The sequence below is a fragment of the Amblyomma maculatum genome, chromosome 1, assembly GCF_055883805.1.
Source record: "Amblyomma maculatum isolate TAMU_Amacu chromosome 1, ASM5588380v1, whole genome shotgun sequence".
NCBI lineage: Eukaryota > Metazoa > Arthropoda > Arachnida > Ixodida > Ixodidae > Amblyomma > Amblyomma maculatum.
The window spans coordinates 324,051,630-324,079,190 of NC_139344.1; the positions used below are offsets into that span (position 1 = coordinate 324,051,630).

Genomic DNA, 27,561 nt, shown 5'->3' on the forward strand with positions numbered 1-27,561 from the left:
CACGTGCTGGAGAGCTTGCGCCGCTTGGCACACAGACGAGGAATGAAAGCAAGCGGATAAAATATCGAACAAGTAAGACTGTAAGCTGCTGCTCGCTGTCATTGAAAGAAGCGTTTCTCTTCATTTTATTCCACACTATGTTTATCTATCTATTGAGAATCTGTTGCAGGGCACCGGTCGAAAGTTTACCAAATCACCAAGGGGACGTTCTCCACGAAATGCGCGGAAAATAGAGTTACTTTTGTAGAACACTTTTCAATTGTGAGGCAGCTTTGGGATATTGAAAGAGCTGTCACTCGCATGTCGATAGGAATGGCCCAAGTTTGCAGTGTGGAGCTAACGTTTCTATTTAAAGATTTCCCTTCACCAGTATCAAGTAGTTAAAATTACCAAAGTAAAATTATTAATTTATTTTTCAAATAATTGTGATGTAACTGGGAAATATCGTGCGATACCATTACGGACATATTGATAGCAATGGTCGAGGCTTCTTATGAATGCAAAAATTTCGCTTCTGAAGTTTGCCCTGTGCTCACAACAGTAATTACGACTGCACAAAACCTAAACGGGTTTTTATAAAAATAAATAGCGTAGTGAAGAAATTGAGCCGCAATGGTCGAGGCGGACGAAGACGAGAATCATTGCTCCCTGGCAGACTTTTATCTGAGGGCACAACAACTACTACTACGAGCTGCCAAAGTAGTCAACAATCGCTCCGTTCCTGACAACTTGTGGCCAAATATCCCGCCTTACGCCAGCAAACAACTACAATCATGCCGAGAGAGTAACTTGGTATATATTGATTGTTGAGGAGCAGTTATATAGTATGTTAAATAGACGCGTTCGAAAACTCATCTTGAGGATTCATCTAAAATTTCCAATTCAGAAGATTCAAACATTGACGGCAAATGAATCCTGCGCTTGTTTTACTAGAAATAACCACTGTCGCTCTTCGTGGCTACGTTGATGCTTACACGTAGCAAGACATGTATTTATTGTTATCATGTAATTAGGATTTTAAAAATGTAACACGCAACAAAGTGGAACTCCGGACGTTAATGCTGAATGCGACCACGCGATCACCTACCGGAAGACGATGAAGAGGAAGCTAGCTGTCTTGACATAACTGCACTATGCTTGCAAAAATAGCCGATGGTGCCTACACCTGTATTTATTAACATGGCATTTTCGAATCAGGGGTCCTTAAACTGTGTTTCGCGAGCTCCATGTAGACAGTACCCCCCTTTAAACGCGCGTGCGACACACACACACACACACACACACACACACACACACACACACACACACACACACACACACACACACACACACACACACACACACACACACACACACGCACGCACGCACGCACGCACGCACGCACGCACGCGCACACACACACACACACACACACACGCACGCACACGCACGCACGCACGCGCACGCGCACACACACACACACACACACACACACACACACACACACACACACACACACACACACACACACACACACACACACACACACACACACACACACACACACACACACACACACACACACACACACACACACACACACACACACACACACACACACACACACACACACACACACACACACACACACACACACACACACACACACACGCGCGCGCGCGCACTTTCTCTTTCCCTTACTCCTTTCTACGCATGCGGGCCAGGCACAGTGCCTGGTTCGTTGAAACCAACTTTAGAGCGTTATCTTTTCTTATGACAGCTTGATTCTAGCATGGCGCCGTCAGCGTCCGCAGTGTCAGCTGCACAAATCTTGGCAACGTTCTAATACGATCCCCGCGCCCGTGCCTGCCTGACGGCTTGGCCCCACTGCTCCGTCAAAGGGGGCATGGCGCACAAGATGGTACGTACGTGTGGGGTTCGTGCACTAGTGTGTGTGGTGACTGAAGGTATTGGCCGCACAACCGACTCAGCCGTGTTAGCCGAGTCAAGCCATCAACGAAAAGCTTGCGCGTCTCACTGGCCGTGCTTACGGGAGTTTCGATGACGTTAGCTGTGCCAGGGCGAAGTTCCACCGAAAGCGAGTCCCAAAAGAAGTATTTGCGAAGTAGAAAATGCGTCTACGCTGTGTTGCTTCCAGAGCAGTGAGTGGTAGACAACCAATGAAAGCGTCGCATGTCGTCAAGGGTGTTCGGTGAGTATCCATGGTCGAGCCGCAGGCGTTGACCGAGCATTTAAACTGGTATGAAACGCTTGTGAAACGTTCATCCGTTTGTCTTGTGACTAGTTTCCTGAGTTATTTAGAATTCTTAACATCGGTGATAGAAGAGTATTTAAAAACTTTGGGGTCAGTGCAGAAACTGCTTCTAATCGACGACTTGCCCACTCCGTTATGATCGCGCTATATTTTTCCGAATGATCCTATCCATATTTTCCGCTTTTGGCGTTTCTTGAGAAAAAAAAAAAAGTTTCAGGATCCTTTGCTAGACTGCGTAAGCTACGTTTGCACTGAAAGAATGGCTTTTGCTGTTGAAAGGCCACAATTTCTCGATGCAGGCCAACTTCCGCCCTTCGGTGTCTCGCTTCGTGCCTGAAAATCGTGGTTGGTCTTTCATGCCGTCACAGTCACACGACCTCGCGCGAGAAGGTAAATTGTGCCACGACTCTCACGTGAAACGGACGTCACGCGTGGAACGAAAGTGATTAAAACACAATATATAAAGCGAATTTAAATGCGCCGTATGTGTCAAATTGTTTTACTGTAAAAAATGTATTTCGCTTCAATACAAATGCCAATAAGTTTAGGCTGAGGGAGGTAGTTGAACTCATGACTTGTTCTGAGACACACACACTACCGGCCGAGTTAGGGAACAAGCAGTGATTGACATGTATGTCCTCTGGCCTGCCACATAAAGTGATATCTTGCCACTGTACGACAATGATAACTCGATCGTGTGTGTGTGTGTGTGTGTGTGTGTGTGTGTGTGTGTGTGTGTGTGTGTGTGTGTGTGTGTGTGTGTGTGTGTGTGTGTGTGTGTGTGTGTGTGTGTGTGTGTGTGTGTGTGTGTGTGTGTGTGTGTGTGTGTGTGTGCGTGCGTGCGTGCGTGCGTGTGCGTCTGTGTGTGTGTGGTTAGAGAGGACCACAGGCCGCTATCGCGTCGTACGCTTAATGCGTGTAGAGCTTAATGTCTCTTACCTTTATTTTCTTTACTTGCCCATTTCTATCTAGGTGATGTGGATTGAGCAAAATGCCTGCGAGCATGTGCTGTTTTATAAGGAGTCAGGGCCTGCACTCACAGATGTCCTCTCGTCTGTGCCCGGTTTGTAATTGGCAGATAATTTTATCATTGACCAACTTTGCGGCTCAAGGCCCGTGCGCAGAGAAACTACTTGATGTGAAAGCGTCGAAAAGGCAGCGTGAAAGCTCATTCACGTAAGCTTCCTCTTTCCATTGCCGGTGACTGCATCGGGGGTAGGATAAACAACAGCTAACTAGATGATAAATAGGATAAGCTAGTCATTCCAGCGTATATATTATGCAAGTAACAAAAGTTCCAGGACAACTTCTGAGGACAACCAAGCCCCTTCCCATTCTTCAACAGTTTATTTTGGCATTACAACATCACGTGGACAGTTTTTATTTCAACCTTTAGAATTCAAGACAGTGGTACATGGTGCAATAATAGGGTCACTTCGTCTCCGCCTTTAAGGATATGACACGAAAAGTCATTGCATCGTGTCTGTGGCTCCTATTGTGGGGACTCTATCCGGGAGATGCTCTTTAGTACTCACTGAATGACAAATCCCTTGACTGCTGCCTCTATTATCTCACACATAATCAATAGCATACAATCGTATGGTACCACTTTGTGTGAATGACCACCTTACATCCATATGAAACCTTACTTTAATCAAGCCTTCCCGTCTCACCTACCACATCGGCCATGTAATGACGTCACACAACCCGCTGCCGAATCAGTATTCTATAGTTGCGATGGTCGAATGAAAAAAAAAAAAAAAGTGAAACTTCCGGAAAGCACATTTTTAAGATTTTTTTTTTCAGGGCAGTTGGAAAGGAAAAATTGACCAGCATTTCCGCGAGAAAAATGTGCAGAAATAAAACTTTGGCAATACGTAGCGCACAACGTGGAACCGAAACGCCGAACGACGACTGACCAATCGTCATCAAGGTCACTTAATGTCAGCTCCGCCGTTGCTAAGCTTCGTCGTCTGGGTGCAGGCTTGTTTTTTATAGCTGTATTTTGGGTTTCTATCGTACACGCTTGCATAACCGTTACGAAAGTTGTCATTAAAAGCCGCATGGAAGCGGATTTTGCAATGGTACGGCCGCTTTCAGACGTGTGAATGCACTTTACGGTCAGAGACCATTGGCGGGAAACGGGGACCCGCAATCTGTAAGTATACTGCAAAAGCAGCTATGCTTTTTCAATGCCACTCGCCTTTCCGAGCCCATTTCTCAGTGAGTGAAATACCCAGGACAGGAAGTGGCGCCACAAAACTGCTCTCGCAGCCCTTCGTGTGGCAGTCTCAGCTTAATCGAAGCCATGAGTGCAACAATCAGCACAGCATCAGCGAGTGGGTTGCTAAATGTCATCCTCTAGGACATCGATGCGATGACACTTCAAGCGCAGAGGAACGCCTATAAAGCGCTCGCAAAGGCAAGCCATGCGTCCGACTCTCCGTTTACCTTGGTTATAGGTCATTACTCGCAGGCTGTATTTAATGCACTCTAACCTTCTTACAAGCTCCCCAAGCCTCATAGCTTGGCGGCTGCCGTACAAATGAAATGTTTTATTAAAAATGCTTCATGCATCACCCTTGTCAATGACGGCTGGACAGACGTCGAAGGATAATATGCCATAAACTTTTTTACGCTGCACATCTTCATTCTTTGTGAAAAGTCAATCAGTACTGGCGCAAAAGGCATGCCACAGCCTATATGAAAGAAGAGGTCTGCGCAGTTATGGAATCGGTCGGTATCTGAAAGGTAAAAGCGCTAGTAACCGACGACGCCAGCAACATGAAAGCGACATTTGCAATTGTTATTTACCAATTTTCTCTGAGATTGGTTGCTCAGCACACTCTCTAAATCTTCTGATGGTTGATCTTCCTACTCCGGGCACAATCAACGGGGTTTATAAGCAGACGAAAGACATAATCGAATACGTAAAGAAATTTCGCGTGACATTATGCCCCATTCAAGGTACGCCAAAGGTGTGAGCACAACCTCAACTTTCCGAGAAAGACAAAATGGAGTGGTCTTTCTCTTCTGTGAAAGGAGGTCTTGCAGGAAAGTCCGACAAGGCTTTCAGGCTTGTTGTTCTAGACGGAGAAGAGTTCTGGGTCGCATTGAAGTAATGCAATACTTTGCTGGAGCCTATCGCAAAGGTTATCGAAGCTGCATAAAGTGACCAAGCACTGTTGTCCGAATTCATAAATTTGTTTCACAATTTAGCAGAGTAGGCGCAATCGAATCTGCAGTGAACTTGTATTCCGCGAAGTGGACGGAACCTCGCCGAAAACGCCTTAAAGACACGCTAGATGTTTATAGTTCATACAATGTACTCTGCAGCAAACCTGCTTGACCCAAGATAGAAGAAAGGAATTTAAGTGACGCCAAAGTCGTGCCTTCATTTGACTAGACCTCAGAGTAAAGTAAGGACATGAATCTAGTAGTCAGAAAATTGTGCTTCTGTCTTGCAGAATGCACGATAAACACAGGCACATGGTCAAGGTACGGAATATGGGCCTCTGCTAACCACACGCGGCCTTTAACATGGTGGGAGGGAATTTGCACTCGGCTCAAAACGTTTTGCAGACTGCAACATCGTCAGCTGATTGTAGGCGGAACAAATTGAAATTCGTCAACATTCACCTTAGCGCAGGAACAGACTGCGTGATGAAACTGTGGTAGCCAGGGATACTGACTCTGAATAAAAGGTAGAACTTCATCTTACATCTCCTGGTGAGTGTTTCTGTAATCGGAGCAACGACAAAAATACGCTTATTATAATGTCTTGTAGGGAGGGCATGGAATAATGTGTGTGAGTTTATTTAAATTTATTTTTTAAGCATCGAAATCTCGGGTTCCTGTGAAATAGGAGCCGCAGAAGAGATATTTCAGTGCTCTGTGTTCTAACTGCCGTAACGATTCCAGAAAGCCGCACTTACTTGCAGAGAACTGGTTGCTAGACGCATTCACGGTTATGGTTCTAGAATGTGTTAAATCTGTTAAACCTGGAATTTGTTTGTGAAAGGGCAGAAATAATTTTACGCCTGTTATTTACATTATGAGAGTCATAGCTCTTGACTTTGGACAATAAATCGTTGTCATAGGCAAAATAACATTTATTCGTTTCCATTCTTTCAGTTTTTTTTTAATAGTTTAAACAAAAAAAATTTGAAACAGATTTTTTTTTGTGGTTCAAAAATTTTGAGAAAGTTTGTATCTCTAACTATAAGGCCATTCTACCTGCCCATTACCGCCTGTCATAGATATACTCATGAATTTTCTCTTACAACGCCGACATCCCAATTTCCGCCAAGCTGCAACTTTAACGCTGTCGACGTCACTGAAGCAAAAATGAAAAGTAAATACAGCTATAGGTCAGCGGCACAGACAAGTTGACGTAAAAAAACAAAGGACAGCAATGCAAGCATATGAGGTCCTACTCCCAGGCGAAGACTCGTTCGAGTGTAACCAAGTTAAGGTACGTGTTTGAAATTGTGGCCGCATCCGCTCGATACTAATCACGCCTATGGGGGCGTGTCCGGCTCAGTGGCCCGGAGAGCGAGTGCCTAGCGAAAGCTTCCATTCAAGGCGGCTGCTTCCGCGGTCGGAAACATCTCCATGCGTCCCGCGCGCACGTGTCCCTTTGTTATTTCCCTAAAACGGCGACCTGCTGGGCGAACAGCCTATTCACTTATGTGTAATTTCTGCGTCGCTGTTCGGGATGTTGTATGCCCTGATGCCGCATAGAGGTGGCGAATCTAACTCGCTTACTGCTGGCCGCGTCTGTGGCTGACGTGTAATCGGTCACGGGTGAGATTACGCCGTGTGGTGTAGCTGGTCGTGCGAAACAGATTGGGACAAAAATGGCAAACTCATATCGCTATGTATTTAGCAGGCGCTGAATGGGTGGAACGAATAGCGATTGTATTAGCGAGAGTGGTGAATGTTCCTGGTGAAGTATATTTCTTGCGACTGCGTGTGGTTGAACGTCCACGTCAAAAAAGTACCGTGAACTAGAGTCGAAGCGGTTAAGGTAATCAAAACATTGCTTTATATATTTGGCAATTAAAATAAATGAAAACAATAAAATAAGACCTTAATTGTCAGAGCGAATACCACGCGTGCCCGTAAATTTGTCACCTTCTTTAAATAACCTTATTGAGATATTGTCACCAGATTACTTGCTGATAGAAAACAACGTTTGCATTATTGTGTGCCTGCCTTAACAACAGTCGGAATGCAACAGTAATATAACGTATGTGCGTCTTTATTCATTCCAATGTTAGTCTTAGTTCGAAAGAAAGTTAACAGATAGCAAAATAAACATTAACGTTCCTGACTCGCTCACAGCTCTCTATCGCATTCGAAAATTTAAAAGCCAAAAGCAAAAACAGCTCACTGGCTTCATTGCCTTGATTGATTTTGAGAAAAACACGTGCGTTATCCGGCCGGCAAAAATTAAGGTAGTAAGTTGTGAGACTAAACGATTTTTCCACATCGAGTGAAGCGATGGCAGTACGCACAAAACTTCTCGCCAAATTCGAGCCAGTGTCGTGACGCTGGGGCTATGTCGACCCGGCCTTCACTTGGTAGCGTGCAGAGACTCGGGGTTGAAGAAGGACTGAATCTTCGAAGTTGGTGAAATATGTACAAGCAGGTTTAATGGCACTTTGAGAAACTTATTTACAAGATTATTTACACGAAAAAGAAGGGTACATCAGCAAAATGGCAAGCGTTAAGAGTTCATAGCGAGAAGCGTCTGGATGAGCCGTTTACCCAGGGCTCAGAGCGACATTTCGTGCTCTGCAGCGTCCTTAAAAACCCCCTATGTCCAGCCCCTCTCTGAAGATGCTGACCAACCAAATCCAGGGCACGCCCCTCAGGTATCGGCATCCAATCGAACACATCACTGCACTGATGGTCTGAAGCACTGACTGGTCCGGCATTCATTCGTTGGGCGTGATCACTTGTTGGCGGGAAAAGCTTGGGAACGGCGAGGAGAGGAGGTACATTTCTATTCTTCAGCAAAGAAACCACAGGCTGGTTCTGACAAGGGGTTTTACTTCTCAGAAACCCGAGTGCACGTGGCGCCGCATAGGGCTCCCAACATGGTCCCTTTTCGACAATTGCAAATCTTTCCTGCATTCCCGGGAAATCACTTAATGGCCGTATGAGTCATGCTCTTCTCTTGTCCTGCACGTCAGCGGACATGTCACTCTGTCGTCTCCTTTGGATAGGAGGCATTCATCACTGGAGGATAGCACTTCTCGACTGGAAGGGTGAACAAAAGAAAGCACTTCCTGCTATTTCCCGCAGGGGGACGTTTCTTTGTGTTTTTCCAGACGTTCTCTTGACAGGGCCAATTTGGCATTTGCAGGTTGTCCACAAAGCAAAACATGCTTACAAAACAGGATTCCTGGAAACAGGCTCACTTAGAGCCAATGGACCATCACCACATATTCACAAAACTTTTCCATGCCCACAGGCGAACAATAGAGCGCGCAAATGCGGATGCTTGGTCGTAACAGCCTCCTCCCCCGCCAGAAGAGACTCGGAGGGCAGCAGCCGCAGCTGCTGCATGAAGAGACGACTTAATGGCCTGCACGTGAACGCTTGAAGCTCGCTGTTGCATGTCGCGTTGTCTTGATTGTTGTAGGCCAAATTGCTTGAGCTATCTGAAACTCAACCACATGTCGAAGCAAGCACTCGGCTCCCGTCTGAAGAGACCAGGTCAAAAGAAAACTGCCATTGTTGTTCGAGAAAAGCCCACTCTCAAGACGTTCAGGACCCACGTAAACCTCGAAAACCAAACGTGCTGCTTTACATAGTCATCTATATTCAAGCGCACGAAAAAAAAAAAAAAAAAAAAAAAAACCTGATTATCAATTTGGATACATGGTGAGGAACATCTCGGACCGCTTAGAAAGAGCGGCTAAGCGCGTCCGCATTCCCATTTAACTTCCCCTTTTTGTATCTTATTTCAAAATTGTACTGCTGTAAAATCAAGCTCCACCTAAGAAGGCGACTGTTCTTCGATGTCGCAGTTTGCAGCCAAGCCAGGGGACAATGGTCCGTCTCTACGGTGAATTTGGCCCCTCCAAGATAGCACTGCAATTTTTGAATGGCCCATACAATGCAAGCGCATTCCTTCTCTGACGCGCAATAAGCCCTCTCTCTAGAACTCAGTTTTCTGCTCAAGTAGAGCACGGGGTGCTCATTACCGTCGTCATCTCTCTGGCAGAGAACAGCACCTAACCCTCGATCACTGGCATCACACTGGACCGTGAATTCTCGGCCATAGTCTGGAGCTCGCAATACCGGACGGCTAATCAGCACAGCCTTCAGGTTTACGAAGGAGGCTTCCTTTTGTTCGTCCCAGACTACATTTGTCGGTTCTGTCTTGCGGAGAGCGTCGGTCAGAGGGCTAGCCAAAGCTGAATAGTTAGGGATGTAGTGATTGTAGTACCCAGTCAGACCCAGGAATGCTCGAATTTCCGTCTTCGTGCTCGGCCGCGGGTAGTCTGCTACCGCAGAAATCTTAATCTCGCTGGGTTTCCTGAAACCTTGACCTACATTGTGACCCAAGTAGTCCACGGTCGCCCTTGCCAGGCAACATTTCTCGGCCTTTACGGTTAGTCCAGCTTGACGCAAAAGGCTCAGTACAGCTCTTAGATGTACCATATGGTCCGCCCATGAGTCGGAAAAAACCGCAATGTCGTCTAAATAAGGCACCGCGAATGTTTCACACCCCTTTAAAACCCTATCCATGAGTCGGGAAAAACAAAATGGAGCATTTTTGAGCCCGAAACTCATCATTGTTGGCTGGTAGCTGCCCGTCGGAGTGACGAAAGCCGCGTATCTGCTGGCGCGTTCAGTGAGCGGTACTTGCCAGTATCCTCGAGTAAGGTCCAGCGTAGTCACATATGCCGCTCTACTGACCTGTTCTACTCTCTCCTCAATATTCGGAATAGGATACACTTGATCCCTGGTGAGAGAATTTAGCTTTCGGTAGTCTACCACAGGCCTAGGGTCTTTACCTGGAGCTTCTACTAAGATCATAGGCGAAGCATAATCGCTTTCCGAGGGTTTTATTACTCCCAATTCCAGCATGCGAGTTACTTCCCTATCCAGAATTTCTCTTTGCCTTGGAGAAAATCGGTAGCACCTTGATCGCACTGGCACGTCTGAAGTCAGCTCAATATCGTGCTCAGTCAAATCAGTTCTGCCTGGCCTGTCCACGAAGCAGGCCTCAAACTCTGTTATTATCTCGCCCAGATCGGACAGCTGGGATTTCTTTAGTTCTCCTCTCTGCTCCGTCTTTTTGAGAAGCTCCTGAGCGTTGCTTCCTTTTCCGCTGAGGCAAATCAAGTTGTCCCCCATCTCCTCGGGAAGGTTTAACGTTAGATTTACCACGGCTTCCCTCTGCACATAAGGCTTCATAAGATTGCAATGATAAATGCGCACTTCTTTACGCCTACCGGGAATTTTCACTGCGTAGTTAGTGTTAGAAAGCTTTGCAACGACTTCAGCCGGTCCTTCCCACTGTACTTCGAGCTTATTCTGCCTTGAACTTCTCAGCAACATCACCTGGTCCCCGATACAAAACGTCCTTTGACGGGCTGACTTATCATAGTACACCTTGGAACGAGCCTGGGCTGACTTCATGCTGGCCTCAACGAGTTCCTTAGTGTTATGTAAGCGATTCAAGAGGTTCAGAATGAATTCTACTACTGTTGGGTCTTCTCCGCGCCCCTCCCAGGCTTCGCGCACCATTCGCAAAGGTGAGCGCAGTGACCTTCCGTACACCAACTCGGCTGGGCTAAATCCAGTGGATTCGTGCGGCACTGACCGCAAAGCGAAAAGCGCTGCAGGCAGGCAGGTATCCCATTCGCGCTTGTTTTCATAGCACAGTCCCCTCAGGACTCGTTTGAGAACAGAGTGCCATCTTTCTACGCTGTTGCTCTGCGGATGATGGATCGAGCTATGCACTACCTTAATGCCGCATCGCTCGAGAAATGAGGTGGTGAGGACACTCGTGAAAACGCTACCCTGATCACTTTGGACCTCGGAAGGGAATCCAACTCGTGCAAACACTGACAGCAGCGAATCCACTACACTCTCGGACGTCACCTCGCGCAGCGGAACAGCCTCTGGAAACTTTGTGGCTGGGCATAACATAGTGAGGATATAACGGTACCCTGACTCGGTCACAGGAAGTGGCCCAACTATATCTATTACTAACCGGTGAAACGGCTCGGTAATGATTGGTACTAACACCATCGGAGCTTTCCACTTATCTTGCGCCTTTCCAACCCGCTGGCACGTGTCGCATGACCGTACAAAATTTTCCGTGTCCTTAAAACATCCAGGCCAATAGTATTCTTGCAACAGCCTCTGCTTTGTTTTCTTTATTCCAAGGTGACATGACCACGAGCTGCCATGGGAAAGTCGCAGTAAGTCTCCGCGGTACTTTTGGGGAACGACTAATTGGTCCCGCTCTACTCCGCGCTTATCCTTGAATAAGCGATACAGCACTCCCTTTCTCATCTCGAAAGAAATATTGTTTGCTGTCTTAGTGGCGCGGTGGCGCTCCCTTATCTCCTGTATATTGGGATCATTGGCTTGCTCTATAGCTAAGTCCTCTCGGGTTCCACTTAAAAGTCTCGTGAGATTACTAGACACTGGCGGCAAGAGGTTACTCTCAAGAACGTCCTCATTCCGCGTCTCATCAAGCTCACTTTCAAGTTGACTTATCTGAGATGCCTCGCTCTCAAAGTTTTCTGACCTGCTATCTTCCGCATTTACCATTGTTTTAACTGCCGTTTCCTCCGCTGTGGATTTTTCTGGAATGAGCAGTGTAGCTAGTTCTCGCGCCTTTGAACGTGTTAAGGCTTGCACAACTCTGTCTCCGAAAAGGATGCCCCTCTTTCGCAGCAGCATGTCCGATTTGTTGGAGAACAAATACGGATAGCACTTAGGAAGCTTTCCTGAAACGGCAGCCTCGGTTGTTAATTCGCCGAAAGGGCCCTCGATGACCACGTTCGCGATCGGCAAGCACACACTCTGTTCCTCAACTACCTGTCGGATCCATGCACACTGTCCTGTATAGTCGGAAGGCGATACATACGCCGGATGGACAACATCCATCGTTGCGGCCGAATCGCGCAGTACCTTGCAAGGCTTCCCGTTGACTACTAGGTCATGCAGGTAGGGTTCTAAAAGCTGCATATTTTCATCGCAGTCCCTGACATACGAGAAAGCAATCTTTTCTTTCCGGCAGTTGACGGCAATGTGACCCTGCTCATTACACCTAAAGCATGTGAGCGGCTTCCTAGCCTCAAGCTTATTCTTTGTGTTCTGCACGTTGGTCACTTCCCCACTTTTCTCACTGCCGTCCTTTCTAGGGAATTTGCCTGAAGAAACCTTCATTTCTTCGTTTCCAACTCTAGCAAAGTGCCTTTCCTGACGGTTTTTCACACTGAACTTGGGATTGCGGGGCCTATCCACTGCTGGGTTGCTGAATTGTCGGCGCGAAGCATACTCCTCAATAAGTTCGGCAGCTTCAGTTGCCGACTTAATTTCGCCTCGGTCCTGTAACCAATTTCTTTCTTTTTCTGGGAGGCAGTTATAAAACTGCTCCAAAAGAATTTGCTCGACTACAGCGTCCCTATCACTGTAGGAATCTGTGCTCTTTAGCCACTCGCCCAAATTAACTCTTAAATTGTACAGGAATTCAGGGTAACTCTCGTCCCTGGACTTAGTAGCTTTCCGAAAACGTTGTCTGAACGCCTCGGCGCTAAGCCTATACTTTCTCAGAAGGCAAGCTTTGACCTTCTCGTAGTTGTCCGCGTCCTCCTTGCTTAGCCGCGCGACAACCTCCGCTGCCTCGCAGGGCAGAACCGTCAATAATCTCTGAGACCAAGTGTCTCGCTGGAAGGACAGTTTTTCGCAGGTTCGCTCAAAGTTAGCCAGATACAGACCGATATCCCCTGATATCACATATGGCTGCATGTACTTTGACATCTTGAAATCTGCCTCCTTGTTGAGAAGAGGTACCGCTAGCTGGGGACAATTGCCCGACCTCTTGCTCAACTCTAGTTCTAATTTCCGGAGCTCAATTTCTTGGTCCAGCTTTTTTGCTTCTCTTTCACGCTTCTTTTCCTCTTTTTCCCACTCACGTTCGCGCTCCCTTTCCTCTTTTTCCCTCTCAAGTTCACGCTCACGCCTCTTTTCCTCTTTTTCCCGCTCTTTCTGCTCTTTTTCCCGCTCCTTTTCCTCTTTTTCCCGCTCTTTCTGCTGTCTGAGCTGTTCCTTTTTTTGACCGATGAGGTTCCATGCTTCACTGAGCTCCTCATCATCGGCTCCCAAATCTGTGATTGCCTTTATAATCAAAGGTTTTCGTGCCAAACCACTTGTATCAATTCCCAATTCCTCACACAATTGCAACAGTTCCGGTTTCTGCAGCTTTTGTAGGTCCATGATCGCTCCGAGTGTCGGCTACTTCCAAAACAACAGTGCAAACTACCAAACCTAAAGGCGTTTCCACACTCTCTTTACCAGTTCTAAAATCTAACCCTGTTCTAGAACCTGGTCCACATCAGAAGAAAAGCCAAGCACTCACCCACACATGCGATCGATGTTCCGAGCTGCCCTCTTGTTGGCCGATTGTTGCTCCTGCTTGTTGCTTGAGATGCCACCTCCGATCACAAGGTGTTGTGGCTTGTAGCTTCAGATCCACCTCCAATCACCAGATGTTGTGGCTTGTAGATTCAGATCCCACCGCTGGTCACCAGTCGTTGTGCTTGTAGATTCAGATCCCACCGCTGCCACCAGTTGTCGTGACGCTGGGGCTATGTCGACCCGGCCTTCACTTGGTAGCGTGCAGAGACTCGGGGTTGAAGAAGGACTGAATCTTCGAAGTTGGTGAAATATGTACAAGCAGGTTTAATGGCACTTTGAGAAACTTATTTACAAGATTATTTACACGAAAAAGAAGGGTACATCAGCAAAATGGCAAGCGTTAAGAGTTCATAGCGAGAAGCGTCTGGATGAGCCGTTTACCCAGGGCTCAGAGCGACATTTCGTGCTCTGCAGCGTCCTTAAAAACCCCCTATGTCCAGCCCCTCTCTGAAGATGCTGACCAACCAAATCCAGGGCACGCCCCTCAGGTATCGGCATCCAATCGAACACATCACTGCACTGATGGTCTGAAGCACTGACTGGTCCGGCATTCATTCGTTGGGCGTGATCACTTGTTGGCGGGAAAAGCTTGGGAACGGCGAGGAGAGGAGGTACATTTCTATTCTTCAGCAAAGAAACCACAGGCTGGTTCTGACAAGGGGTTTTACTTCTCAGAAACCCGAGTGCACGTGGCGCCGCATAGGGCTCCCAACATGGTCCCTTTTCGACAATTGCAAATCTTTCCTGCATTCCCGGGAAATCACTTAATGGCCGTATGAGTCATGCTCTTCTCTTGTCCTGCACGTCAGCGGACATGTCACTCTGTCGTCTCCTTTGGATAGGAGGCATTCATCACTGGAGGATAGCACTTCTCGACTGGAAGGGTGAACAAAAGAAAGCACTTCCTGCTATTTCCCGCAGGGGGACGTTTCTTTGTGTTTTTCCAGACGTTCTCTTGACAGGGCCAATTTGGCATTTGCAGGTTGTCCACAAAGCAAAACATGCTTACAAAACAGGATTCCTGGAAACAGGCTCACTTAGAGCCAATGGACCATCACCACATATTCACAAAACTTTTCCATGCCCACAGGCGAACAATAGAGCGCGCAAATGCGGATGCTTGGTCGTAACACCAGCAAGTCCTCAGGCACGCGTCGATGTGCGCGCCGCTTTGACCCACAATAAACCCCAGGTGCAAAGCCGCGTCGGCCGATGGCACTTTCCATGCACGGCGGGGCTTTTAGCGGAATACAATGAAGCCAATTAGCTCCCCGCTCCTCCGCCCAAGTGCTCCCTCCTCCATCGCTCTTTCTGACCTGGGTCGGGGGCGTTCAATTAAATGACCTCACGCCTGGACGCTGAGCAGCGATTATGAAAGGGAGCGTGGGCGCGGTTTTTTGGGCCGCTTTCACAAAAATGGTCCGCTTCTGCACCGTCACGTGCGCAAACGCAAGCGAAAGGTAAAACCGCACTAACTAGTGACGTCTGTCGAAATGTCTCGAGCGCGGAATGTTCAGGAATAGGTTAGCATTGCAATTGAGAACGATAATTTCTTACAGCAGAATTGTAAACTTCAGTAAACCCTATTGTAAACATCAGTAAACCCATACCCTCATCTCTAAAAAAATACGAAAGAGAAAGTTTTTGCGATTTCACCTTAGGTTCGAAAGGCTTTCTTTGAGTAACTCTTCAATAATTCGATATGAAAAGCAGCCTTCTTTTTTTTTGAGAACGGTATTCTTTTCACAGACACAACAGCCGAAAATCGTAAAGCGACTACCAGAGCTTAATGTCTAGCTCCATCGGAGGGGTGTCTCTACTGATCCGAACACAGGTGGAAAGGAAAATAAAAAGGGAGTGTGAGGAATCAGCTGATGGCCTGTTTTGCGCATCTTTTTATACAAAGGAAACAAAACATTTTTTCTCTCCGTCTCGGGTTTTAGAAAACATGTTCTTATTAAGGCTCACTGCAAAACTATCGAAATTATAGAAAAGAAATGTTCTGATTACCACTGACGAGTAAAACTGATTGTCTGCTTCTTATTCATGCAGTCCTTTACTGTCAAGTGCGCGGGGTCTCAAACCCCTCTGAAACATTGGCTGGGGGTCCAAGACCCACTGAGACACCCCCGGCTTTAAGCCCTGACGACTACGCAACTATAAATGCGTTAAGTGATCGCCAGGTCACATGTGATTATGATTAAACACGAAAAGGAGCAGTCCACAACTATCCCTTACGCGGTAGCATAAGGATCTTATTGGGCTCAAAACAAAGCGCCGTCGTCGTTTTGCGTCCATCACAAAAAAAAAAAAAAGAAAAAAAAATCCTAGAAGTTTTGAATAAAGCTGACGAATTGCGGCAGAGTGGAAATGAAGCCAAAATTTTTGAAGATGCCCCTTTGATGGGAGCATGTAGGAAATAGAAATAATTTATAAAAAGTTGTCTCCATGGGGGTTCGAATCCAGGGTCTGTGCATGTGTAGCACATAGGACACGGAAATTCAGTGATATCAAGCGTGTCAGAGGTGAACCTAGGGAATACTTTGCGGTGGGTGTGCCTTACTGACGTGCGTTTGGAATGTGTACTGACGTTGAAGGCTCGCTTTAGCTTCTCTACACACAGGTGCACTTTTGCGAACTTCGGCTCGGTCGCTTTTTTTTAGACGTCGCCGCTGCAATGATGCACTCTTCCTATCCTCTAAAGAATCATTGGAGAACGAAATACCGAACACCGTGAGACCGACTGCTGCAACACGATCGACTGTACCCGTTGCGGGGAACGCAGCTTAGCTATGCTTCACTCTTCTCCGTTCAGCCGCCCGGCTAATCACTGCCTCTTTCCTGCCTTCACATTACAGTAGGCAGAAGACCGGTGTCTTGCGTTTCGATTCCTTCGGAACGCAGCCATCATTTTGATAGAGGTTAAATAGAAGGCGCCCATGTTGTGCGCAACCTCAATGCACGGTAAATAGCCTTGGGTGGTTAAAATTTCCCGGAACTCTCTACTACGATGTTTCTCGTAGCCTGAGTTGTTCGAAAAATCAATCAATCAATCAATCAATCAATCAATCAATCAATCAATCAATCAATCAATCAATCAATCAATCAATCAATCAATCAATCAATCAATCAATCAATCAATCAGGCGAAATATAGAAGACCGCCGTGGGCGTGCCGTCCCACTTCTTCCCTCCCTCCGACTCTCAACCACGAGAGAAATAGGTCCTGATAGCTTCTGGCGAAAAAATTTCATTTAATGAACGTACCATGCCATTATGTGCAGCATTCTTTTTGCTTAAACAGAAAGAAAAGTTAAAAGAAAAAACAAAAGAAAACACGGTTCGTGGTATTCACACCCAACCCATTTCTAAGGGAGTGATTGTATCATTGCACCATCCGTCTATACGCTTCTTTGTATAGTTGGTTGGTTCGTGGCTGGCACCGCTGCAGAGCTCTCCTGTAGTGAAGAATCGAAATTTAATCGAAGAATCGAAGAATGAAGAATCGAAATTTAATCGCAGGCTGGACAGATAAAAAATATCGAAAAAACTTTGAATAATGCATCGCACAGCATCAAACCCCATTGAGCTTATGCGTATGGCTACACGTCGGCTGTAATTCTAGTAAACCTGCTAAAGAAGTGCATGACATCGATTTCCGTCCCTATAAATGAAGCAGTTGTCTGCTCTGATTCTACGTTCTATACTTTTGATCACTCAAAATCGTTAAAAATGCATCGGTCTTTATTGTGTGTGCAAACAAAGAACTTTGCTGAATGCAGGGTCTGCAGACTCAGCCAGGGTACGGATATTGCAGAACGCCTACTGCCCGATATTTATATTTATTTCTTGGATATCTGCGTCGCCTTGCGGCTTTACAGCAGGGACGTCTATGCGCCATCGCCTGAAGGGAGACTGAATGCCAACAAATCCTGTTGCTGGTATCTACAATAAGCGAAAATGCTTTCTGTCGACATAAATTGTGCAGTGTGGAGCACAAAAGAGAAGAAACAAATAAAAAAGGGGACAAGGATAGAACGCAAATAACGTGGGTTGAAAACACGAACGAAGGCAACTAGCGAACTAACAAAAAAGTACGGTAAACACACATGCAGGCCGTTACAGCAGCATTACTTACAAAGAAAGAAATAAGCAAGTAGTTCGATACCGCAGGAGAGCAAAGGAAACGAATGTGGTGCAATTGTCCCGCGAAAGCAAGGCCGGCAACAAGAAAGGGCCAAGACGGCGCATGCGTCGCCGAGAGACGCGCCTCAGGTAGCGGGGTGGACGCTGGTCGATTTGTCAATGCGTGTCGCGCGAGAACGCGGCAAGCAAGAGCGCGTGCCACGCGGGCGAAAGCCCCGCCGCACAGCGGTCGGACGAAATGGCACGTGGGTTCCCAATCCCATTACAGGCAGAACACCGACATGCCCGGCTTTTTCCCCCAACTTTGCTTTTTGCGGAGACATGCATGCTCCAGCATCACGCGGTGCGGCCAGCATAGACAGGTATACCGTAGCGTAAAGCAATGAAAACAATTTGCTGAGGAGTGCTCTATCTCGCACGCAAGCCCACATTAACAAATAAGGGTTTCTTCTAGGAAATAGAGGTCAACAGATTAGCGAGGAAGTGAAAAAACAAAAACGAAACTGGAACGGCACGTACAGTCCTGAGCAAAAGTGGTACACAACACCCAGCCGGTGGCAGAGCTCGAAAAAACTGCATGCCAACTTTATCTAGCAACAGCTATCTAAGATCAAGGCAATAGTGGTAGTTCCCCATTTCATCCACGTGCATTTGTCATTGTCGCTATCCCTTAAGCTCTCACTAGATGGCATTTCGATGCAGTTTTCTGCGCAGCTGTGTCACTGGCTGAGTGTTGTATACTACATTTGCTCACGACTGTACATAAACGGAAGCAAGGCCTAAGGCTTTTTATAACTTGGTATCCAACAGAGCGAGGATAAAATAAGTATTATATTTAAATTCAACCCTGCTTTCGGTAGCTGCAATAGGTCCGTCGGCGTAGCTCGTGTTAAGAATTGTACATTGGAGGTGAAACACTAGGCGCCTGTGTACTGTGCGATGTTTAAAGAACACCAGGTTGTCGAAAATCTTGAAGGCCTCCACTACGGTGTCTCTCATAGCCTGAGTCGCTTTGGGACGTTAAACTTCAACTAAACTAAAACACACCGTAGGACACAACCCGTAGACGGCCAGGTCGAACACGCATAGAGATAACAATGCAATTGTCTTGAATGTTCCGCATGTACTTTTTTCTCTTCACAAACTAAACTAAACTAAACATTTGTAACCAATCCTTATTGTTCAGAGCTGTTGTGTAGCGTGTCGTTGTTGGCTGACATTGTCACCCCTTAACATGTTTTGCCATCTGGCCACTATTTGACCTCACTTCAAGCACTATGAATTAGGCGCAACTGAGAAAGAAAAAAGAACACATATTGGTTGATGTAATCATTAAAACGAGGGAGAAGAAGAAGAAGAATGGTAGTGGGTGCAAAATACTTCATTTCAAAGCACGCACGAACAGCTGAAAAGACTTGGGTAAACAGAAGCTCCGTATTTAAGGGTGTGAATATTGAACGTTAATGGCTCCTGTCTGCGGTTCCCTTTGCAGATACTCGTTCGTGTGCACGCATTGATCTCTTAACTTGGGTCTATCTTATTTCGGACATACTCATTACCACAGAGTAGTAAGCTTCTGCCGCTTTAAGGCCGGGATGCATTTGCTGATGCATTTGCTTTCGCATCGAGGGGTGGTGGTGGTGGTCAGTGATGGCGCTCGCGCCGCTTCGTCGTTCCATGTATCTCGAGCTGGGCGTTGCGACGGCGCGGCAGTTTTCGACGCGCGAAAATCGTGGGAAAAAACGCCGCATGTATCCCGGCCTTTACTCCGGTCATTTCTGCGCGCGTTCATAACGCGCGTCTGTTTTTGACAGGAACGCGTTGTAACTAGCGTCTTTTTTCTTTTTTTGACAGCGTACGTCGTGCGCAGTCCCGAGACCGCAGCCGAAGTCAGGTACTCGAAACTACATGGCGTAGTAACACAGTTAGGAAAGCCCCGCCCCCGTAGCTTTGGCTCCATTGCCACAGAAAGTTGTCCCCGAGTATAGGGATTCAAAAGTCCCGGTCAGATTGCCATCCCACTCACCCATCTCGAATAAGCTACCCAAGCTGGCCGCTACCAGCCATGTTGCACAGTCTTATGATGTAACGCAACCTTCCGACCAATCTATTACTGACCACGTCACCTGCCAACTACCATCTGCCAGAGGCATGATCGCGGGTTTTCGTTTACAACGCCCACGCTGGATTTTATGGAGAATGGGGCCATAACGCTGTAGGGTTAAAATGTATTTCGCCAGCCACACCAGGCCAAGCTTCATGAGAAGACAGTCAGAGGTTAGGAGAAGAGGAATCGTAATTAGAGAGGGGGATAGAAAGAGGAGAAAAGTGCCTCGGCACAGTATAAAAACTGCGTGCAAAACCGGCATAGAGTACCAAGCGGAAGAAGTACTTACTGGTGCAATTAGTACGCTTATCTGATTTTTCTGAAGAATATGAACTTCGTAAATAAAGGTTTGGGAGTGCGAGTGGACAGCCCCTTTCTGAATTGGAGGACATGAGACGGCCCTACTGACCAGAAGATCCTCGTCACACACTGATGGGCTGGACAAGAAGCTGTTTGGAGCCCAGTTAGTAGTCTCACGGGTGAGCTGGCGTAGTTCATGGCTGGTGCCGTGAAAGTAAATGTTGAATATGGCTTACACAGTACTAAGAGCAGTGATTCACGTTAAGTTCATGCTGTTTTCGGCCAAATGTAAGAACATCGTATAGATGAAATTGCAGTTGGGAGAACGCTTAGGTATGCTGTGAATAAAGATGTCCAGTTCATGTGGGCCGTGATGAATATAATTGATTTTGTGAAAATTCGCGTGTAATCAATCTAGTGACTGTAAGCACGGAACTACACGTTCTCCCCTACGGTACTGAAATCCCAGTGTGATGAGAAGAGTATCGCTATGCAAAAAAAAAAAAAAAAAAAAAAAAAAAGCAGTGGCCCGCTAGCTAATAGGGGCAGGGTAAGGGCACGGTTTAATTCATCCTGCCTTTGAAAATAAGCTCCACAGTTGAAATCACTCACCTTCTTCCGTGCAGTGGATGGAGCGCAAACATATCTGATATTCTTTGTACTTCCCAAAGGGGGCCGTACATTTTCCTTCATTGTTACCAGTTCATTTAAGTCTCATAATTTCTGCCACTGATTCTTCTAGTATGTTTAGTCTCTGTGTTGATGAATACATGATGTACAAACAAACCTACTCAGCTTCTAATCAAACCTCGCTATATACCGCATTTAACGATGTTATGCAACCGATAGGAAATGACGAGACATGTAGAACAGTTGCTTACGCAAATAACTGAAAGGAAATGCTGCAAAATCTCACTACTTAATTACTAACATACCTATTTCTGAGGTCATAAGATTTATGCGCGCAGGTGTGATATCCATTTAAGTAAGACCAATCACATTAATGCGTTAACAGTATAATCACGTCTGCAAAAATATGGTTAGGTCTCTTGAGCCATAATTTCAGAGATACACCCTGTAAAGTGAGGAAACTGGTACATACGCCTCTCATTACAGCAAAGCTCTCGTATGCTATTATAGTATAGGCTCCTATAAAAAAAAATCATTTTTGAACTGAAAGAACATATAGGTGTCCAGTGCGCTTTATTTATAATTGCCAATATAATACGGTCGCTTCATGTGAGACGCTAAATTTCTCGATTAATATTTCTTCAATCACTGATTCTCGATCGTACTGTAGCCTCATTTTATGCACTCAGAAACATGGAGGGAGCACCCACGACCACAATCACACACTGACCTTACAATAAAGACACAAATAAGTATAACTGTTCATATCTCCCGTCAACTATCCCGGAGTAGAACGCGTTACCAGATGTTTCAAAAAAAAAGTCTTAAAGATATCTTTACCACCTCTGCGGAAGGTTTTTTCTCAGTCGTATCTCTCTTAGCATTCTTAAATGTTTATTTCGAATTCTGACCACACAAGGCGTGTTTTCGAATTTTACGGCCATTGGATATGAATATCCCTAGTCTATAGTGTTTAGCTCATCCTGCTTGGGTTGCACGATGTATGCAGCGTCGCGTACAAAAAGCAATAGAAGTATATTTTATTCGGCTGGTCCGCTTAACCTATCATGAAAAGCTACATCACTATATGCACCTATTAATTAAACGTGAAAAAATAACAGATCCTGTAATAAGTCCCCCGCAGCCGCACTATTTGAAAAGCACATGCCAATGATTGAGTTGTAAGGCAGCCTAGGCATTGATAGGACAATGCAGTCAGTTCAGACAGTGCCGGCTGCATGGGAACCACGACTCTGGCATACTTGTGAAGAACGGCCTGTCTGCCCGCAGACACTTGAAAATGTAGCACGTGTATGAACATGTTTTTAAAACTCTAAATAGGCGTGGTTTAACCTGTTGGTGCACAAGTGCACCATTTGGCTACTTTATAATGCACGGCGTACAACAGACAAGCTCTTCAATTTCGAATCTCTCTCTGTCATGTGTTTATTTCGTTTCTTCATTCCATATATAGCAAGGGTCATGTTGGACATTGAAAGGGGGGAAATCATCAACCAATAACAGAGAAGATTCGCAATGATGCATGAAGTGCCGTAAAAATGAAATAAGCCAAGAAAAGGTCCATTTGCGCACGAAAAAAAAAAAATCAAATGCGTAGGAAAGCGAAATTGATAAAAATACATTTCGGATGATTTTGTTAATGCTTACAGATTTTTATTTTGAAACCTGCGAGATATACGCCTGTGCGGTGTATGCAGATGATTGCACAGTAAGATGAGCATATCTGTGATAAAGCAATTATCAATTTATTACGTACTCAACTTTATTGAATGTAGCCCCCGTTGTTGGCGACCTTGAGGAAACGTCGAGTTAGCACGGATTGTCATTTATCCGGGCACTGATTTCCCTTCATCTGGTCACCAAAATGTAAACATCCAGGCACCGAAAGAAGTCTAATGATACGAGTTCTCCGCTCTCTGAGGCTGCTTCTCCGTCCCTAAGGATGGCGCCACGGTGCCGCACACTCGCGCGTAGAACACCGCCCGACACTGTCGATCACCGTGCTGGCGAACGAGGCGGCGGCCGTTCGAAACGTTTTCGAGTGTTTGGAATCAAGTCCGTCGCTGCGTTCTGTCGTCAGCTCATGGCGTTTCTCTCTCTAGCAGGCGGTTGTATAGACACCCGGGGAACATTCTAACGCGCTGCTTCTCCTACCTCGTGGGCGCGTACGCATCTACATCGTTCTGCATTTCAATGCCGCCATCATGAAAGTCAAGTGCTTAGGCCGACCAATAGAGTCTGATGAAAGGCGCGGTAGGAAGCGTGTTGCACATAAGAGATCGCTTTGCGAGTTATATGCGCTACAGCAGAAGACTGCTTGTCCCTGCCGGCAACGGGCAATGCCCGTAACCATTTCCTGCTTTGTATACTGCCGATTACGTGAGAGGCAGAAGTATTTTTTTTTTTAATTTTTATCTAGAGGGGTACAGGTGCTGAATTAAAGATCGTCGACGTCGAATGTGAACCAGACTTGCAATTGTTTTTGAAAATTCCAAGTGTCATAAGAAACCGAAGTTAAGTAGAGGAGGAGTCTATTAGTCCACTAGCCAACGTTTCGACAAGTGGACTTCTCTTCGTTGACAAGCGCATATGTCGAAATGTTGGATTGCTGAGTGGTGCTCTACCTCAACCCTTGTTCGGTTTCCTTTTACATTTTGTGTACCCATTTTCTACACCTCGTTGCACCATTAATCCGCATCATAATTTATCAATTGAAAAGCAGAAATGCACATTTGAAAGGTCCTTGTGCTGGCTTTTCCGCACAGCATATTTATAATATGGCGTCGCTGTGAGTGGTATTATCGCCAAAAATCAAGTTAACTTTATTTTTGCATCACCAAAATAAATAGCGTCTGCATTGGACGCATAAGAGATGTGAGCGATGGCCTTTTATTATTATGCAAGGCTGGAAAACCAACTCGACAAGTTTACAAATGCGTATCTTTTGCGCTTTCCTGTGAAGACAATCGAGAAAGAAGGCCTTCAAGCAAAATGGCGTCAACCGATAATAATGACGTCATTTTTTGACATGCTAGCGTGACATTGCAGGGGACAACAGATGAAAGAAGATAATCGTGGTTTAATTGGACTGACTGCTTGTGGGATTGAAACAGTCGACGCTATTAGTTGGAGGGCGTTCTCCTGTTGCTTGGTCTTGTGTCTTATCCGAATAAAGCAATTATGTCGTCGACAGAGAGAGGAAGAGAGAGTAAACTTATCAATATGTGAGCTGCCCAGAGTTGCGACAGCTTGTGGTGGACTGAACCAAGTGGAACAGCCCGCCTCTCCAAGAAAACGAAGACTGCAAAGTAAACTTCGTAGAAGATAGTGCCTTAATTTGGTGATGCGTGAGAAGTACGGCAGGAAGGGTCTGTGTGAATGAGTGGCCTCGCTGATTAAGTAGCAGATCAGAAAAAAAAAAAAAAACGAAACTATTTTGCGCTCGCTGGCATGAGTAGCAAAATAAAAAAATAGAACGAAATGGATTATGTGAGCTAAAAATAAGAAAGCAGGAAGAATTATTTTTTAATTTTTGAAGTGTGGAGTAGTAGGACCGAGATGACAGGACTGATTAGTTATTTGACTCTCTCCCGTGCATGCTAGGAGTGACACGCGCGCCCTTAGTGCCGTAGTCTTCACCAAGGGGAAAGGGTTGCCCGGGCCTGTTCTTTTGCTTCAGTGCCCTCGTGACCTATTTCAGGAGGATATGTAACTTATCTTCCTAAGAAAGAAAGTGTTCAAATTTCCATGAAAACTTCTCGGGAATGAATTAGCAAAAACATCACATGAATGGCAACACTGCTTTGCGTGTTCACTGAGGTGGTGCTAGTCACGTCACTGCGGTGATGGAGGTATTTATTATCTCGTGTTTCAGCTGTTATCCTTTAATCGTGTCCTAATGACGAACTTCTTGGTGCGGGACCTCTATATGCAGTCAATACAATGGAACTTCAGGAGGAGGCGTGTGACCTGGGCAGTAAGGGCCATAAGAGGGGACCATGGAATTAAACACGCTGCTAACTGGGTAGTGTTAACTAATCTTCCCTCAAGTTTACCAGAATGACATCGGGAGGAGGGAGATGCATATCCTATAGTTCCGCGCGGAGTCGAGGTTGGTTCAGGGACTCACAATAAATGCGAAGTATGCTGTATCCCATTCTTTCCAGTGTGGTAAAGTCTTTGGGTGCTTTGGTGAAACGCGACAAGAAGGCAAGCGATGGCCCTAGAGACGAACAGAGTGAATTTTGAAAGAAAGCAATTGTAGCGGAGAGTGGCGAGAAAAAAAGTGTTGAGAGATGACATCAAAGTTGTTGGAGATAAGGTGGCGGCCTGGGCAGAGCAACGATACGTGGGGGAGATCCGCAATAAACCTTCATTCCGTCGTGTACTCAATCCTCCTGATTATGACGCTGAAAGCAGGAGGCCTACTGCCAGTGAAAAATTGTAATTTTAGGAGGCTTCAACTTTTCGTACGTAAATTGACAAAAAACACATAGGGACCGTAGCAAAACAAGGCGGTAAACAGGAGTTTGCAACTGCATTTACCTTGTAATACCATCAATGAAGTTCGGTGTGCTGGCAACTTCCTCAATATATTCCAGCAATGACTTCTACTTCGTTTTTGTACAACCTTTGACATCCAACCTCTGGCATTGCGTGATAAAAGCATAAATATCGCTGGAGCATTTGCGAAGTTTGCCGTGATGGCGTGGGCTTTATGTGAAGGCAAGGATTCTGGACCCTTTCGCGACTGTTTTCAACACAAGGGATAGTCATCTATTATTTCACAAGTTCCAAGCGTTTTATAATTAATGTCGGTTAATGGTAAAAGAGGATAGCCATAATTTGATCATTTTCAATGAAACCATCTGCAGCCTTCATCACGCTCTGGATAGAGTTAAAACAAAGTCCGCTGTCGTCGACGGGATGCACATAAAGCATTCCTGGCCGCTCCGCTGATCTTTGTCAAGCGACTGAACACCACTAGCTGCCACCCACCTGGAGGTACTCGCTGAGGACGTTGGGGTCCCTTTCGCCTCCCCCGCGCGTCGTGGTCGAAGGGCCGCCTGCTCCGACCCGCCTGGCACCCGCAGCGTCCACCACCACCACGCCGGCGTTGGTGGTCACGGGCGCGGGTCCCGTGCCCACCAGGGTGGCTGCGCTGCCCAGCATCTCGGGCCGCACTGAGGCCGTGCGCTTCTTGCCGGCCGCGACGTTGGCGTCGAACGCGAGCGTGGTCGCTTGCACCGCAGCCGCGAGGCGCTTCCTGCGAGCCGCCGCCGCAGCTGCTCCCGCCGCGGGCCCGGACACCGAGTGGCGCGCTTTGGCCTCGGACGGTGCCGCGGCCAACACTGCCGTCGCGGGCGCCGTGGCCCGCGCGTCCGGGCGACGCGACGCCGCCGCCAGCGCGGCCGCCCGCCGTCGGCCGACGCCCCTCCGTCGTCAGTCACCCCGCCCTTCCTCCGCCTTTTTTCCTCAACCGCCTCTTCTTCCTTTATTCATGCCCAGCGGCCGATTAGGGATCACGCACGCGCCTTCCAAGATCGAGACGCACGCACCGACGCACAACCACGTGGGCGAGGCAGGTGGAAGACGACGGCGGCTGCCGGGGCGACGCGGGGAGAAGTCCTTTCCTACCCTCCTCCTCTTTTGCTCCTTTCCACTCGGTGCTGGCTTGTGTCTCCTGGGAAGCGCGCTTATCTGCTTTCCACTGCTAGCTTTAGCGGCCGATGTCGCACTCGTGACCGCTGGCGTCGTCAGGTTCCTTTCCGGCGGACCCGCCCGTCCGCTCGCCACATCCGGCACCCCACCAACCTCGTCCGGAGCGAAGCGAACCAGACCTCGATTGAAACTGGAAACGCCGCTGACCTGGCCGCTGCAGCGGCTCGACCGCCGCTGGTTACTGCCGTTTTTTTTCGGGACAGCGCTCTGTCCGCGCACGCAGGGACAGAAGAGAGAGGTCACCTGGGGTCCACGACGCGGGATGCTTTATACTTTTTTGTCCCCGCTACGTTCCGTTATATTTCGGCGCTGACTGGGGAACTTTCCTTTCTTGTTAGGTAGCTGCATTTGACGACTGCCTGCCGTCGTCGGTTTATGGATGGTCCGCGCACCGACGCAAGCAAGAATTGAGAAAGAAAAAAATTGCTAGTGGGAATGGCTCGCACGAAGTCACCCCCCGCCTCTCTAACCTCGCGGTGTCCACTTTTGCCTGTTAGTTTCAGTGCAAAGTGCTCGGAAAGAGGAGAATAATGGCGCTCATCAAAATTCATTCTGCAAACTGAGCGGGCAGAAGGGGGTATGGGGCAACTTGGGGGAAAACGCAAGGGCTTACTTCATGTAAGTCCTCTTCCCCAGTGGTAGCGAAGGAAAGTGAAAAAACGACAAAGCGAAACGAAAATTCAGTTCTTCTAAATAAGCAATCAGCG

The 27,561-nt window shown here is 46.9% G+C and overlaps 2 protein-coding genes across 3 annotated transcripts in view; one reads left to right on the forward strand and one right to left on the reverse strand.

Annotated features, from left to right (window-relative positions):
• LOC146207322 (caveolin-3-like) overlaps positions 1 to 26,470 on the reverse strand; it is a 35,686-nt gene extending 9,216 nt beyond the window's left edge. The window contains exon 1 of the mRNA XM_084585663.1: positions 26,132 to 26,470. Coding sequence (XP_084441789.1) covers positions 26,132 to 26,305 — 174 coding nt within the window. The 5' untranslated portion in view covers positions 26,306 to 26,470. The remainder of the gene's footprint in view (positions 1 to 26,131) is intronic.
• Positions 1,831 to 27,561, forward strand: part of LOC146207323 (voltage-dependent calcium channel subunit alpha-2/delta-1-like) — a 231,446-nt gene continuing 205,715 nt past the window's right edge. For both annotated transcript variants that reach the window (XM_084585571.1, XM_084585541.1), the window contains exon 1: positions 1,831 to 2,191. Coding sequence is in view for 1 of the 2 variants with exons in the window: in XM_084585541.1 (XP_084441667.1) it covers positions 2,112 to 2,191 (80 nt within the window). In the remaining variant the exon portion in view is untranslated. The remainder of the gene's footprint in view (positions 2,192 to 27,561) is intronic.